Genomic DNA, 17,018 nt, shown 5'->3' on the forward strand with positions numbered 1-17,018 from the left:
TGAATGATAAATATTTGCATTATTCCGGTGAAACAGGTCTTTCTTTGAATATTTATCAGGTGGGCTGATCATATATATCCCCACTTGTTCTTTTGTATTTTATTATATGAAAATCTTCAAAAAATTTATGGCGAAAAACTGAAACAACATTGGATTGACAACTGACTTAAGCGCAAACTGCCGCAAAATTATCATTTTATACACATGTATGAAAAAATAAAACATTTATGATTTCTTGTTGGCCTAATATATTAGGAAAAGTGGTGATGCGGCCAACCTATAATGAATAGGCCCTACTATTGTGCATATAACTGTTTTCACAAAATATTGATAAACTATAATTAAAATTCAATAATTTCGTTATAGATCAAGCTAGGGTTGGGCTTATATGACTCTAACTCGAAGCTAGTTCTACACATTTAAAAAAGAGAAAATATATTAATGGTTGGTGAAAGGAACTTTGACGTTTTCTTCTGCATTTCATGTCGAAATCGATTCTCATACTTTTTTTTCACTTGCTTAGCTCGCTCGGGACTTATCGGTACACGTTCTGTTATTCGTGTCAATCATAATTATTATGGTGCCCCAGCGCTTTTGCGTTTGTGTCAGTTTCACCAAGGAGCTTCCTTGGTTTCACTCACTGATGCATGCACTGGCTGCTTGTCTACTGGGAAAAAAAGGTCGCACTATGCGTATGGGCCATTAGGGCACGATAGGCCTTGCGAGGCGAGGCTGCGCTGCGCACGTGCATTAAATGTCGTCATTTTTATCCAATCCGAACTTATATCCGAATCAATTCGAAGTTTCGCAAAAAATGTAGCAATAAACCATTATTGTTTAATAACATAAAATCTTTAAAAAAATATAAATTTTGTCTAATTTTTATTTTTATCATCCTAAATTTTCATGTATAGCATTTTTTTAGGGTCATTACAAAAATTACAGAAAGTATTCTATTTTACGGAAGTATACGGATAAAGCCGATGATGTGCGGAAAAATCCGAACACCGCGTCTCGCCATTTTCTTTTTACTTTCTCTTGACTGTGCATCCAGCTAGTGTCTACACGTCTGCGTCATCTAATTTTTATCAAAGAATATATCCTTCTTACCTTGCTATTTAGTTGAAATATATCCAAAATGCCTAACAGGGAAGAATCGAGAGGAACCCAAGGACAAAAAAGGCCCAATCAGCCGATGAATAATCGTGGAAACGACAGTAAAGGAGGCGGTGAGGGAAGCGCAAATTCGACTCCGAACAAGCCAAACGTCAAGCAGCAACACAATCAGCCACAGAGTCAAGACAGGCACGACAGAAGCGGTGGTCAGCATCATCAACATCAATCTGGTGGTGAGAAACGTCACAGACCTCAATTTCAGGGAAATCGAAAAGACTATCAGAAAGGAAATGATACACTCAATCCTCTTCCAGAATTTGATGCAGGACCAAGAACGGAAAAGAAATTCACAGGACGTTGCCGTCTTTTCGTTGGCAATCTTGCAAATGATGTGTCAGAATCAGATTTCAAAAAGATGTTCGAGAAATTTGGAGAAGTGTCTGAAACATTCCTGAATAGCCAAAAAGGTTTTGGTTTCATTCGTTTGGTAGGTTCAATGATGTAGAATATTAGGTATGAATGATGTCGATTGAGTCTTTGAGAAATTGAGGATGGTGGTACGTGGTTAAAATAAAAAGGTCGAGCTGCGAGACAAGTGAAGTGCCCCCAGAAAAAGTTGATTTAAATAAACAGACAAATCAAACATGAATAAAGCGGAAAACTTCATCAAAATCGGATGTAGACTAAAGACAGTTACAGTGTATGACATTTTAAAGTTTCACTTTCCCAAAATAGTTCTAAAATTAAATCAAACTATGCTCAACTTGGTGATAGAGATATGCAAATGAGTCGATGTCAGTCCTATTTCTTTTGGATTTTATTGTTGAAGTATATGATGGTGGGCCCCAAGTCTGCGCACCTAACAATGTGAGTTAAGATTTAACATGAATTTCTTATTTCACAAAATCTTTCAGTTGATAATGTTTCTTACATCATAATGAGTTAGTGTGCCAAATATCTCCTAAAAAATTGAAAGAGATATAGGGCCTAATATGATTTCCTGGAAAAAACCTCAGGCAGTCATTTTCAGATTGAAAAAAAAATGGTACCGTACCCCATGTCTGCGCACTCGTTCACTTTGTACACGATTCGGGGATTTTGATGACAAAGGCTGCATTTTGAGGCTGTCACATGAAATGCTCTGAATTCATTATTTTTCCACCATTTTGAGTCAGATTTTTTTATGAATACCTGTCTATGTATTGCATGTGTAAATTTTGTGCTCGTTGCGTATCTTCTTTTGCTAGAATAGCGCAGATACGAGGGTGCGCAGATTTGGGAGACCGCGAAGACATGGGGGAACTGACCATACTATATTTCATTTTTTACAAATTTGAGATTTAGGACCTTGCTTAACCACAAAATGTTAAAATAATGGAATTCCATGTGTGAAGTACACATTCACTTACTCCCACACTAAAAAATCATCAGGTGACATGGGCAAAATCTCGAATAAGAAGAGAAATTTTCTTATCTAAATTACCATATCTCGCGTCAAAAATATCACCATCGGTACTTCTTATCATCGTTGTTAAAGGTCAAGTCCACCACAGGAAAATGTTGATTCGAATAAATAGAGAAAAATCAAGCACAACACTGAAAAGTTCATCAAAATTGCATGTAAAATATTAAAGTTATAACATTTTAAATTTTCGCTTTGAATAATTTTACAAAACCGTTGTATGCACATCCTGGTTGGTATGCAAATGAGGGAACTGATGATATCACTATTTCTTTTGTATTTTATTGTATGAAATATTCTAATTTCTCATTGTCCTTTGAAACAAATTTTTATTTCCTCTGAACATGTGGAACTACCATTGTTTAACATTTCATGGTTCAGTCAAGTTGGTCCTTATTTTCAAATCTGTAAAAATTGAAATGTGTAATTCAAACAATAAAAAACATAATAGCGCAAGACATCATTCTCATTTGCATGGGACTAAATTGTGCATATAACTTTGTTGTGGAAAAATAGGCGAAAATTCAAATTGTTATAACTTATTTTTCATGTGATTTGATGAAATTTTTAGCATTATGCTTGTCTGATTTTTCTTTTATTGATTTAAAGGACAAGTCCACCCCAACAAAAACTTGATTTGAATAAAAAGAGAAAAAAATTAAACAAGCATAACACTGAAAATTTCATCAAAATTGGATGTAAAATAAGAAAGTTATGACATTTTAAAGTTTCGCTTCATTTCACAAATCAGTTGAATGCACATCTCGGTCGGTATGCAAATGAGGGAACTGATGACATTCACTCACTATTTCTTTTGTATTTATTATATGAAATATGAAACATTTTGATTTTCTCGTCATTGTCATGTGAAATGAAGTTTCATTCCTCCCTGAACACGTTGAATTCCATTATTTTAATAGTTTGTGCTTCAGGCAAGGTCCTAATCATCAAATTCATAAAAATTGAAATATTGTATAATTCAAACAATAAAAAAACAAATGAAGTAGTGAGTGAGTGACATCATCGACTCTCGGATGTAACTGGCTTGTTCATATAACTATTTTGTTAGAAATAAGCAAAACTTTGAAATGTCATAACTTTCTTATTTTACTTCCGATTTTGATGAAATTTTCAGCATTGTGCTTGTCTGTTTTTTCTCAATTGATTCAAATTAGCATTTTTCTGAAGTGGACTTGCCCTGAAGGATAAATTCCCCAAACTGCTAATTTTTGGTTTAGACTGTAGGAATTTGATAAAATGTACTTTAACCCTATCTAGGTCGGGGTATTTTTGGAGTTCATATGGCCGGGGGGGGATGGGGGGGGGCCTGGGAGATCATACTTTTTCCTCTAACTCCCTAAATAAAGCTCCAAATGTTCTAATATTTGTTATAGAAACTCTTTGTTGTAATGTTGTAAATCGGATCAAAAATCAGATCGAAAATCGGATCGGCAGTTAAGCTTCTAAAATCGAAATCGAATCGAAAATCGAATCGGCGATGTTTAAAAATAAAGGAATACATAAAACTTTTGTTCTCGGTCGCGCGCATCTTCTTGACAAAGTCACAAAGACGAATGTTTAGGAATGGAAGTCGCCGACATGCGCGATCATTTGGAACATGTTTTAAAAGGGTTTTGAGGTGTTACTGCTTTACAACAAAATGAGTGATTAACCGAATGACGCATCTTCCAGCAAAGGAAAATAATTCTCATAGATCACAGGTCAATGAACGATCGGCGGGACATCTTTTTAAGCTGAGCTCAGCTCAGTTCGCTCATTATAATATATGATTACAGCCACGCCCAAAAACCATTCCAAAGTACACCCATTTTGTGAAAATAGCTTACTTGTATATCATTTCTCCGAAACAGTCCTCGAAAAAGTTAAGTCACGCCTCAGTATCGATCTTTCTGTATACCCACCCTCTCAACAATATCAGTGAATTACCAAATGCGCGCAAGCACACAATACAAGATAGTTTTGGGGCAGAGCCGAAAACTGGTACCGCCCAGACATGAACGGGCTAGCGCAGAATTCTTTACTTTACCTTTTGGCATGTGCACGTGGTGGGTTTGATTGACGGTGCTATTCTTTGAATTAGCTCACTAGCTGGATTAATGATAATATCAGGGCAAGTATGGCTTACATAATACGTACAACACGCAACTCATCCATGCACACACACACAGCTCTCAAATTCCCTTGCAATTATTCGTCCCTTGGTTGTGTGTGCACTTATGGGCGGGATTTAAGCAGGGCAATCACTAGCATCATGGACCTATTAGCATATATACAACACAACATTCAATCATACACTTTTCTCAAACTCCCTTGCTATTCGTCCATTGTATACACTCATGGGTGGGATTTATCAGCGAAAGCACTAGCATACATAATACGTACAACACATTCATGCACCCATGCTGTCACACACAGCTCTCAAACTCCGTTGCTATTGGCCATTGTGTGCACTCATGGGCGGGATTTATCAGCATTTAGCACTAGCATACATAATGCATGTAATATTCATGCACCCATGCGGTCACACAGAGTTCTCAAACTCCATTGCTATTGGCCATTGTGGGCACTCGTGGGCGGGATTTATCAGTATAAGCACTAGCATACATAATGCATGTTTTATTCTTGCACCCATGCGGTCACACACAACTCTCAAACTCCCTTGCTATTCGTCCATTGTATACACTCATGGGCGGGATTTGTCAGCACTAGCATACATAATGCGTACAACATATTCATGCAGTCATACACCCATGCAGTCACACACAGCTCTCAAACTCCATTGCTATTGGCCATTGTGTGCACTCATGGGCGGGATTTATCACCATAAGCACTAGCATACATAATGCATGTAATATTTATGCACCCATGCGGTCACACACAGCTCTCAAACTTCATTGCTATTGGCCTTTGTGTGCACTCATGGGCGGGATAAATGACAATCCCAGTACAAGTACATGTTCCTTGTTTGTATTATACGATACATTCATCTAAAGTTCCACTCCCACCATTAATAGCTCTATGCTCCCACCATACCAGTCAGCGCAGCTACCGGTAGGTCATAAGTAGGTCAACTTGTTGCGAGTCTTTTCTGACATTCCAGGAATCTGATTGTTCGAACTATTCCATTGTTAACAAGCTCTAAATAGAAAAATCTTGAAATATGTTCTGACTGCACTGTAAATAGATCTATGCCGATTTTTTATATCCGATTTTTTCCTTCAAGGGGCATGATCGAAGATCGGCAGGTGATCGCCGATTGTTGTGAAATCGAATGGAATCGGTTGCCGATTGCAAAATCGGTTACAAGCTTACTTCCATGTCATGGTGTTCTTAGCAAGTGTACATTGAACAAATTGCGATATCAAATCATTTTCTTATGTATTATATTGTTTTTTGCAATTTCTTATGTATTTCTTTGTTTTTTACATTTTGTTTTTCATTGTTTTTTCACTTTTTTTTCATTGTTTTTTCAATGGAATTTGTTGGAACTCTTCTGAGATCATAAAAACATAAAAGAAATACATTTAGACCAGCAAAACTAAAAATCATACATAAATTAATTTTGGTTGAAAACACAATTTGCATTGACTTTGTACACAACACCATGTTTTTGAGCAATGTTTGGTCTGACATGCACTTACATGATGTTGCGTAATTTCGGAACCACATACCCTGGTGAAGCAAAATTGGTCTCAAAAGTTGCGCAAGACTTTAAAGTGAGAAGTCAGCGAGCGGTGCGATTTGTTGAGCCCCCCCGGTCTAGATGAGGTTAAAAAACATCACAATTTTTATAATTTTTTTTCCTATACTAATTTTTTAAGAATGTGTACCACAATACAACTTTGAGTTTTACTTTTTGATTTGTAGTATCATTAAATGATTAATCTATTTTCTAATTATCTTTCATGTAGGATACAAGATTAAATGCAGAGGCTGCTAAAGCTGCCCTAGATGGTACCCAACAGAAGAATCGTACTATCAGAGTTCGTTTTGCCACACATGGAGCAGCACTTAGGGTAAAGAACATCCCACCAAGCACATCAAATGAACTTCTAGAACAGGCATTCTCAATGTTTGGGGAGGTAGAGCGGGCCATCGTGATTGTAGATGACAGAGGGCGACCGACAAAGAATGGAATTGTGGAATTTTCACGAAAACCTGGTGCACAGAATGCCTTGAACAGAATTGGTCAAGGTGTTTTCCTTTTGACAGCGTAAGTATAATCTTAAATTTTACAATTGAGTGGATCTGGGTCAGTCGCCATGGAAACTGATTTGTTTCCAAAAAAGTTGCCATTAAAAATTTTTTGGGGTAGCATATAATTGATCTATTTTCAGTATGCCAGTGAACATTTTTTTGGTGAGCCATCTGGTAAGCAAATTTATTGGCAATAAAATAAAAGGTCATTTGCTTTGTATGGTTGAAATGTATAAGTTCTCCAGCTAAATGCAATAGTGTTAGAACTATAGGTAGAAAGAAAATTTTAATTGAAAGTGTTTGGTAGATTTGATTATAAACTATGCATTCAACAGTAAAAGGCAACGAATTAAAATGAATAATAAAGAGAGTTTTAACATGGCTGTTTTTGCAGGGCCCCATTTCCTGTGACAGTAGAGCCTCTCGAACAGAAAGATGAAGAGGATGGAAACCAAGAGCGTTACATCATGAAGAACAGAGAGTACCAAAGGGAGAGAGAGCAACCACCACGTTTTGCCCAGCCAGGAACCTTTGAGTATGAGTGGGGGCAGCGGATGAAGGCCCTGGAGGAAGAAGAAAAGATTAAGAGAGACAATCTGGAAAAGAACATCGAAGAGTCTAGGCTGAAGGTTATGGACGAGATGGAAATTGCAAAGACAGAGCATCAAGCCATTCTTATGCGTCAAGGTATGTTGAGATGAAATTAAACAAGCTTTCCTTGTTGTGAACAGCTTGTAGTTTTGAGATGTTGATTTGAATCCTTCAAGATATTGTTGAAGATGGTTGTCTCGTTAGTTATATACAACTTATAAGGCATTAGGTAGGCATCGCATTGAAGACTTAATTCTTATACGCCCACCCATTGGACGGGACGAATTATGGTATCGCGCCATGTTCGTCCGTTAAATTTTCCTTGTAATCATGAAAACTTCAGTTAAGCTTAACCGAGGCTCATATAATAGGTGTGTATGAAACTAGCATGGATCCCAGAAAGTCTTGATTTTGAGGTCAAAAGGTCAAGATCACAGTGACATGTTTTCATTTTACCCTTCTGAAGTCCTTATAAACGCGATAACTTTAGTTCAACTTAGCCTAGGCTCATATTAGTCTTGCTTGACCAATAACTCCATTTCCCACATTACAGACAGGTATATAATGTGCTTGCCCCAGTAACACTCTTGTTCTTGTTTTAATTTTCAGAGCTTGCACGTCGACAGGAAGAGCTTCAACGTCTAGAGGACCAACGTAGGGAGTTTGAAATGAGGTGAGTATTGGAAGCACACCCATATCCCCCATGTATCTACTAAAGCTATGAAAGAAATGACACTAGTGTTCTATGTCTTTGTAAAAATGATAAAATTGCACATGTTCAGAATAACAATACATGTACAAAGTAGTCCATTTTAGGAAGTCTTAACTTACCATTCTGGTCTTCATTTGAAATTCTGTTGTGTGTTTTTCTTCTTGTGAGTGTTATAAAGAAGGCATGTTTTGTGAGGCTTATAAAGAGTGTTGGTTTGACACTGGAAATAAAAATTTCATATTTTTGAATATTTTCAGGAAAACTTCAAGCAAAAATGTCTGGCCTTGAATTAACGCAGGTCATTTGAGTTTCAATCAATTCCTGATATCTTCATTCACCATTTCATTATTTTGTGCTGCTGCTGTAACCAGTAATACCAAGGATTTCATCCTTTTCCTGTATTAGCTGCAAGTTTTAAGTTCTCACATAAACCTCTTTTTCCAGGCGCAATGAGCGTGACGAGCGAAGGCGTCAGGAAGAGAACTTGTACAGGCAGCATGAAGATGCCTTGAGACGTCGTCAGCAGGTCCAGCAGGATGACATGAGGCTCCAGCAGGATATGATGAGGAGACAGCAGGAGGAGATGATGCAGATGGAGGTAGGTATGGTCTTTCAAGAGACCAAAGTTGCTCTGAACTGGAGAAATCTTACAAGTCCAAGGTTTAGGGTCTGACTTCGCTTGCATTCTTGTGCTTGTATTGAAGGTTGCCATATTTGCATGTTTGCAACCCTTGTGTTGAGCTTGCTTTATACATCAGATACTAATAACAATTGCTGAAATATTAAACTGGAGGGCAACTTCTAAAATACCTTGGCCTTGCATATGAATTTCATTTCCATCAAATTACTGGTTTCAGTTTAAATAAAGAATTTAAATTGATTGTAAAGCTTCTTGAATTATATCAGCATATGAAAAATATAATTCAGGAGTTGTCAATGTGATTTTTACATACATTTTTTTGGGGGAAATACAATTCCAGAAGGAAAGTTCATATTTCACCAGTTCAGATCTTCTGTTACAGTCATTGTATTCTGTATTTTTTCATTTCTCTGTATGTATACAATTTGAAGAGTGGTATGGAAGCAGTTTCAGTTTTGAACTATTCATGTGAGATGTGTGAAAGGTGCATAGTTTTCTGTTCTGATAGATTGCTTTTACAGGTGGATAATATAATGATTTGAGAGACGCTTGTCTGACAAGCAGTGGGCTGAATATTTTTTTTTTACCAGCTACGGAGTACGGACTATTAAAAGATTTTTACTTTCTAGATGCTGTGAATACTTTGGACTTTTGCGAAGAATAATCTGATTATTTGATTCATACTGTAGTTTTTTTTTCTCTTTTTTTTTCATGAATAAACTACTGCGATTTTCTATATTCTGTTTCTGTGAGATTGAAGTATCTAGTTAGGTCATTTTTTGTATCGACATCACCAGTGGTACCCATGGGGACACTCGCTAATGTTTATATCAATATTTTGGATGGAACTGTCTTAAGCTTTGAAAAGAAAAAAAATCAGTATTCAGAAAATAAAGGATGATTGATTTAAGCCGCTGATTATCAATTTCCCCAAGTTGACTGAAAACTTGATTTGCATAGATCTAGTGGTTTTATGCTTCTGAAGTAGCTTTATGCGTTGATCACGTTTCATTTACTCGGCAACAATCTGCGTATCGTGTCAGACTTGAATCCTGGTTTCAAATCTTTCTGTTGATATATTGATGTAACCAAACTTCCTTTCATAACCCTTTACCATGTCTTCAACAAAATTAAGACATGAGCTCATCCTCTCTTGCCTGATCTTTTGCATGAGTGTCTGTGCATTTCACTAGCCGATTGATGTAAAACTACCCATGTAAAAGTTGATAGCGTTTATAAATCAAATGAATACACTCAGAGATAAACATGTTCTCAACAACTGAAATTATTTCTGTCCCACCTGCATAGCAGAGTGAGACTACAGGCGCCGCTTTTCCGACGGCGGCGTCAACATCAAATCTTAACCAAAGGTTAAGTTTTTTAAATGACAGCATAACTTAGAAAGTATTTGGACCTAGTCATGAAAATGGGACATAAGATCAATCAAGTATTACTGAATATCCTACCTCAGTTTCAGGTCAAGGTCAAAGGTCATTTAGGGTCAATGAACTTTTGCCAAGTTGGGGGTATCTGTTGAATTACCGTCATAATTTTGAAAGTTTATTGATCTGATTCATATAAATTGGACATAGGAGTAATCAAGTATCACTGAACATCTTGTTTGAGTTTCAGGTCACATGAACAAATTCAAAGGTCATTTAAGGTCAATTGACTTTGGCCATATTACAGGTAATTATTAAATTGCCATCATAACTTTCAACGTTTATGGATATAGTTTATGAAGGGGTAATCAAGTATCACTGACAAGTCTTAGGTCTCATGATTAAGATCAAATGTCATTCGGGGTCAATGAACGTAGTATTGTATCATTTTATGAATGGTGTTTTCTGTGAATAATTATTTTATAATACGGTAAGTTTTCAAAGTCAGCACTGCTGCTCCATGTATATTGAATAGCATAATGCAGGTGAGACTGCAAGAGGTACTCCACTTGTTCTATGTATTGAGCAACTTCAGATAGATATCAAAACTTAATTGATAAAATTGATATAGAAGGATTAGCATGTTTTTTTTTTTTTCTTAACGTCATTTGTCTCCCGAAATGAAGTGGTGTAGACAGCAAATGATGTAGATATTGAATTAGGAAAAGAAATATGACACACAAATCCTACAGTGACAGCTCTATTTCAGTATTGTAAAGTTTCATTTTAAATCATTTTAATTTCAATATTGTTCAAAAGAAGTCAGGATAAAGGGAAATACATCTTAAGTTTCACCCCCAATTGCCATAGGTTTATCAGAACATTGGAATTGATTATCCGAAGGTGGTTACAATGGATTGAATTCTAATGTATCTCAAAGACCAACTCGGCCTATTTGCCACTTGGTCCTGCACCATTATCTTATCGGTGACGGATATCAAGCATGTCATGTTCTAGTATGCCCAAACTAAGCTCTTTTTCCTGGAACCAAGTAAAACTTGTTTTTATTGATAATACCCCATGTATACCTTGTTAGTTTACATGTAAGAGCTATACTAGTTGGAGACTTAGCAGATCTAAAATACTTTCCATCAGGGGAAAGAGATGATATAGCTATTTACACGTTATTATTTAGAGGATATGTGATGGAGAAAAACCTGTACATGCAAAAAAGAGAATAATTGCATACAATCACTTAATCCCTTGTTTTGAAGTTTTGTGGCTTGTGACATATTTTCATGGAAACTAGTAGAACAGGTGTTTGGTCAATGCAATGTGTACATATTCCTCTTAGGGCTCTAGACGCCCCATGCCCGGAGTTGGTGGGCCCCAGCCCTTGATGGCTGGTGGCTCAGGTGTTGGTGGTCCTCAGAGCGGTACAGACATGTTGCCTCAACAAGTTCAAGGAGGTGCCGGGGTAAGTAGTTCCTGTATCGTGTCAGATGAGAGAGAGTTGCCTGAAAGGTGATGTGAGAGGGGGCAGGGGTTCTTTTGAGACCAGAGATAAAGGGGCTTTTCTGATGACTGAAAACTCCTCTGATTACCCATTTGAAAAAAAAAAATTACTAATTACTTTCATCGTGTTTTGTGCATTTTTTCCCCATTTCAATCAAGAAGCAAGCAGTTATAATTAATATTTGATTTTTGAAAGTAAATAATGGCTGTTGGATGCAGTCTCTTAAACATCTAATTTAGCATCTCAGATATAAAAAAAAATTAAGTTGTATCAAACCAAGTCTCCTATGTAACACCTCTTACAGTCATGGATTTGGGGGAAATGAAAAATTTTTATCCACCACACTGCATAAACTTGATTCCACTTGATGCTGAGATCAAAATCTTGTTTTCATTTTGAAGACTCCAATTGCATGATGTACAAGACTAGAGTATCTTTTAAAACTGGTTTTACTTCATGATGATCATGAAAATTATTGTAGTTTTTACTCTCATCCTTTACCTTTCTTTTTTTTTTGCCCCTCTACCATTTTTTCTTCCGGTATTGATAAATTGACAATTCTGCAGTCGGAGGGTTATGGGAATAAGTGGGCTTGAACATACAAGGTGTAAAAAATCTACTGCATCTAGTGTTACCTAAAGATTACAAATAGTGACTGCTTTCCATACATCTGTGCTGAACCCTTTCATTTTCCATTGATAGTGGTCATTGCACAGCACTCTTGACTGTAGGTGTGTGCATATTTTCATCTTTTTATTATTTTTTTATCTACTTAATTCTTCATTATGATCTTCAGTATGATCCTTCAATCTCATGTTTCACATATTTTTTTGTGTTCAGGGAAAGGAAGGTGTGAGAGTGTGTTTTGTGTGAATAATCATAACTTTTAATGATTCACTGTATTGAATGATAGATTTTGAACTTTGAGTCGATGTGAAAACACTCTCGTTGAGATCTGACTTAGACCTTCACTTCTATGAAAAAAAAGTTTTTAATTGTCTTGTATATGAAGACAACCTGGAACAGTTGTACGTTGATATAATTATACTACTGTCATCCAAGATCCAAGTGAATTTCAATTTTCTTCATGTTTACCAGCAAAGTTTTATATCATTCATCTATATGGCGCTTATTCTAGCCTGCGCGTTTCATCAACTGCTTCCAATTTCCAAACTTTCTAGAAAACCTAACTACATGCAAAATCTGATTTACTGTTCAAACCAAGTTATGTTTATATTGTCATTGTAGAAATTTACTGAAAAGTGGCACTTGATTATGTACTAGCATTACTATTGAAAGCATGCAGCTAAACATGGTCGTGTTGAATATGTTGATATGCAACTAGTCCTGAGTACCCTATGTGTGGCAGCGACAATGTGATTTTGTAGAAGAGATGGGGATCACATGTTTTCAGCTTTTCTGATAACCTTATGTTCCATGGCTTTTCGTATCTGCAAATCTTGTGGATCTCGTCTAAGATAGATAACTGCTCTACAGTGCAAACCATAAATGATCGTTGGATCGAGCCTTGATTTTCATGCCAATGAAGGGGGAGGTGTCGATTTGAGAGAATAGTGCAGATGGTACTGAAAAACAAATGAGGGAGTTGAAGCAGGCCTGAGTTGTAGTAGATATGGTTCAAATAATTTTCTATTTTAAATAGAATAATAATTGTGTTATGTACATGTAGATTCTGGAATAAAAAGGAACCATAGTTTGGATGAATGGTAAGATCTGATTGATAAATGAACTTTGATCAATATTGATCACTTGATGATGGCTGCCTTTATGCATAATATACATGACGACTTCCACGCTGAATGTTCTGATGTTCTTCCTTTGCGGCATCTGTTTTGGAATGGAGATGTATTTAATTTCATTTTGCGCGAGGACAACATTGATTTCCCATCGTGTTTATATAGAGGCTGCTTCAAATATTAAAATGGCACATACTTACCCATTCTGCTGCATATTAGACTTCTACTTAAATTAAATTCATCATTTAACACAACTTGTTTGATACATAATGCGCTTTAATAGAGCAAGCTGTATTTCTAATGGTTTGCAATAAGAACTGCCATGAAGACATTTTCTTTGTGCTTTCTGGTACTTTCTTGTTAATGAAGTATCTTCCATTATTTTGCTGCCTAGATTTTCAATATAGGCCTAGATCAGAAAATAAATGTGTAAATTGTGTACATGTAGTGACTGAAGTCACCGAGTTTCCATAACTCATTAGGCCTCCATGTGCTATGCAAGCACGTGTCTGTTCTGTATTCATGCAATTTAGTTCAAACCGTCTCTACAAGGGGAAAATTGTTTAACTATTTTAAACTTACATGTGATAAGCATGGTTGACACCAACCCTGACGAAAAGCTGGATGTAGTACCATCACCGTAAAAAAATGATAAGGGGGGGGGGTGAACTAAGGGCAATTGGCCCCTAGAAACTGTTACAATAGCCTCCATATATGAAAAGAGAGCCACTGTCAAATATCATTCCTGCCACTAAGCCATGGTGCATTAAAATCTTTTAATACAATAGGTGACTTTATAAAGCAGCCCATGTGAGAGATGTCTTGATTTTTATGCATCCTTGTATCTTATTGTTTCTTCTTGGTTTTGGAGTTAATTACCCAAGATCGGTTTTTTGTATCATATTTTTGATATAAGATTTGATGTTTGAATCTTCCAGTGATCTGCAACCTCTTTGTCATTTAAAATATTGTAATTTTTACTAACATACATGTGGGAGATTAAAAGGCATTAACTTATCATCTTGATGCTTCTCTGTTCAATGTTACGTCTAAAACACACACAACACCATACATACTGGTCTTTTATGTGATTGTTTTCCTGTATGCGCGGTCTATGGACAAACTCTTTGTATAGTGATATCCTACACTCAGTGACTGTTGCATCTTCAACTACATAGCAAATCGACCATGAATCATGCTCTGTAAACTCATTAAAATTAAATATGTAAAGTGCCACTTTCCTATAGATTGTAGATATCTGACATTTTGCTAATGATGAAATTACCTTTATTTCTCTTATCCTATTATGTGCCTCAATCACTCTTTGTGACCTCTGTTGATGTCTCTGCTATGGAACAACCATGAATTGATCTGATGTCCCTCCAATATAATTACCCAATGAATCCTGAACCATGACGGAACATGTCTTGCATCCTATTTTTAAAAATCCTTTTGGTCAAAACATTTTGTGCTACCTATAATCGTGGCTACTTGAACATGAATCTACTCTAAAACGTGCGCAATATGATCATGTGCTGCTCCAAACTATAACATTTGAAAAACAGCGTCAGAGTAGGTTTGACCAACAGCCAGGCAGTGGCTTCAATAACAACCAGAACCGTGGACCCAACCAAGGAGGACAAGGCGGCAACAATGGAACCCCAACGCCCAACAGAGGTGGGCCAGGTGCCCCAGGAGTTCTTGGCAGCGCCCCAGGTAGCACTCCTGGTGGCAACCAACAGGGTGGACGTGGTGCCCAGCAGGGCGGCCGTGGCCAAGCCCAGGGAGGACGAGGCCCAGCCCAAGGTGGACCTGGAGCTAACATGGCACAAGGTGGAGGACCAGGATCCTATGGCAGTGGTAGGGGAGGACCAAACCGCTCCCAGATGGATGATGGAAGAGGAAGAATGGCTGTTGAGCGAAGAGACGACCGTGGTGGCGACCGTGGCCGTAATATGGAACGCCGTGATGACTACATGGCCAAGCGCATGCGTCGCTTCTAGAATTTTTGGAAACTACCATTGCCATATAGCAAACTTATATCATTCTTCCTAGTAAGCTATATACAGTAGATTTAGGAAACCAGTTGAATTACGAATTTCAAAGTTATCCATGTGCAGAATGAAAAAAACATAATTACTGATATACAAGGATTAACATAAATCCATGCACATGATTATGCAAAGGGAAAGGTCCTTGTAAATACCAGTGAAAATTTCTAAATAACATTGCAGAAAATAAAAAAGAATTATTCAGGCCTTCCTAAGATGCCAAAAGGAGATCTGCATTAATTATATTCCAATGTTCATACATTATTTTTAGCACTAATCAAGGATTTCCACACAAGAAATTTTTTGTTAACTTCCAGTTTTAAAAATAATTTTGTATATATTTCTTGACATACTTGCGTTTTATTTTAAGATTTTCTTTTTGTACTTTTCAAATTGCCTGCAGTTCTTTTTCTAAATAATATAATTTTATTGATCAGATATGAAGTGAAATCCTATTACTAAGATATATCATTTTAATCTCATACAAACAGCAGTTGTATATAATCATTGGAAAAAAAAACATATTGAGCAGACCTCACATAGTCAGCATGTTCATTTTTTATAAACACCCCAAAAAAATTGATATACTTTTGTACATAGAATTCTTGTGCTTTTCTGTAGATCTCTATGGTACCACACTGCGATGATTTAAGCTTTTGTACAGTATACTAGTATATAACCAAGTATGTTGAAATGGCTACCAAATTTGATTGTTTTATTTCTGGTGGCCTAGGAGGATAGCGAATTGAAAAATTGAGTCTCATTTATTGTAAAATAATGAAGGGGAAAAGGAACTGCAAAAAAATATATAAAATGCAAAAAAAAAACATGTAGATGAAGAAAATACCATGTACATTGAATCTCCAGTGCTCAAGTCTGTTTTCTTGGTTGTGTTGAATTTTTGTAATTTGATGGATACAGAATTAATCATGTTCTAAAGCATAGTTACACGGAGCAACGTTGAAATAAAAAAAAAATTGTTGTGTTGATTGGTAAACTCACTGTTCATCAATGACAGATATTTTAAGCTTTTATTATGGAAAAGAAATCAAAGATGTTATGTGTTTTTAGCTGTTTTCTGATGACCTTGTTATGTATCTTATGGTTATGCTTATAATAAATATGTGAAACTTTGTGAGATGAACACCACTTGCATTGACATAATTTCTTTTATCCCTCATTTCATTCTTTTTTTAAACCATCAGTTATCTTCTGCAGCCTGCTGTAAAAAAATGAAGAAAAAAAATCTTTTGGAAGATTTGTAGAGGTAAAGAATTTATAATGGCACAGTGCTTTTTGGTTTTGTTTCTCCTGTATTTAAGTTATAAAAGGGAGTTGGTTATTCTCTTTATGAAATGTATTTAATATGAAAAGTATATTGGCAAGTATAAATAGTTGAAAACTTGAAAGTATGCTGCAGATGATAATGAAGTATTCATAATGGGGGTAGGGTAGAGGTGATAAAAAAATTGTAGTAATGGTGACAGGTGCATTTCTTTTTTTTTCTAGTTTTGTTCATCTTCAGATTCACAACCTGCTTAATTCTCTTGCAAACTGGATTAGCATGAAAATA

General features: G+C 36.3%; 1 protein-coding gene across 2 annotated transcripts; it reads left to right on the forward strand.

The window, feature by feature from the left end:
* The first annotated feature begins 1,011 nt into the window (after positions 1-1,011).
* LOC121413599 (non-POU domain-containing octamer-binding protein-like) lies at positions 1,012-16,589 on the forward strand. Of its 2 annotated transcripts, XM_041606480.1 has the most exons (7): positions 1,013-1,603; positions 6,511-6,812; positions 7,191-7,483; positions 7,997-8,060; positions 8,544-8,697; positions 11,476-11,598; positions 14,960-16,589. In XM_041606480.1, the coding sequence occupies exons 1-7, from the start codon at positions 1,139-1,141 to the stop codon at positions 15,395-15,397; spliced, it is 1,839 nt and encodes a 612-aa protein (XP_041462414.1). In that variant the 5' UTR covers positions 1,013-1,138; the 3' UTR covers positions 15,398-16,589. The 2 variants fall into 2 exon arrangements, with proteins under 2 accessions (XP_041462415.1, XP_041462414.1); XM_041606481.1 differs by lacking the exon at positions 11,476-11,598 and having other exon boundaries at positions 1,012-1,603.
* The last annotated feature ends 429 nt before the right edge of the window (positions 16,590-17,018 follow it).

This window comes from Lytechinus variegatus, chromosome 4 (assembly GCF_018143015.1).
Source record: "Lytechinus variegatus isolate NC3 chromosome 4, Lvar_3.0, whole genome shotgun sequence".
Lineage (NCBI taxonomy): Eukaryota > Metazoa > Echinodermata > Echinoidea > Temnopleuroida > Toxopneustidae > Lytechinus > Lytechinus variegatus.

Excerpts from the sequence above, each read along its gene's own strand:
- LOC121413599 (XM_041606480.1), top strand. The coding sequence starts at position 1,139 with ATGCCTAACAGGGAAGAATCGAGAGGAACCCAAGGACAAAAAAGGCCC. Across the intron at positions 6,813-7,190 it reads GGTGTTTTCCTTTTGACAGC|GGCCCCATTTCCTGTGACAG; the intron begins GTAAGTATAATC and ends CTGTTTTTGCAG. Across the intron at positions 8,061-8,543 it reads CGTAGGGAGTTTGAAATGAG|GCGCAATGAGCGTGACGAGC; the intron begins GTGAGTATTGGA and ends CTCTTTTTCCAG.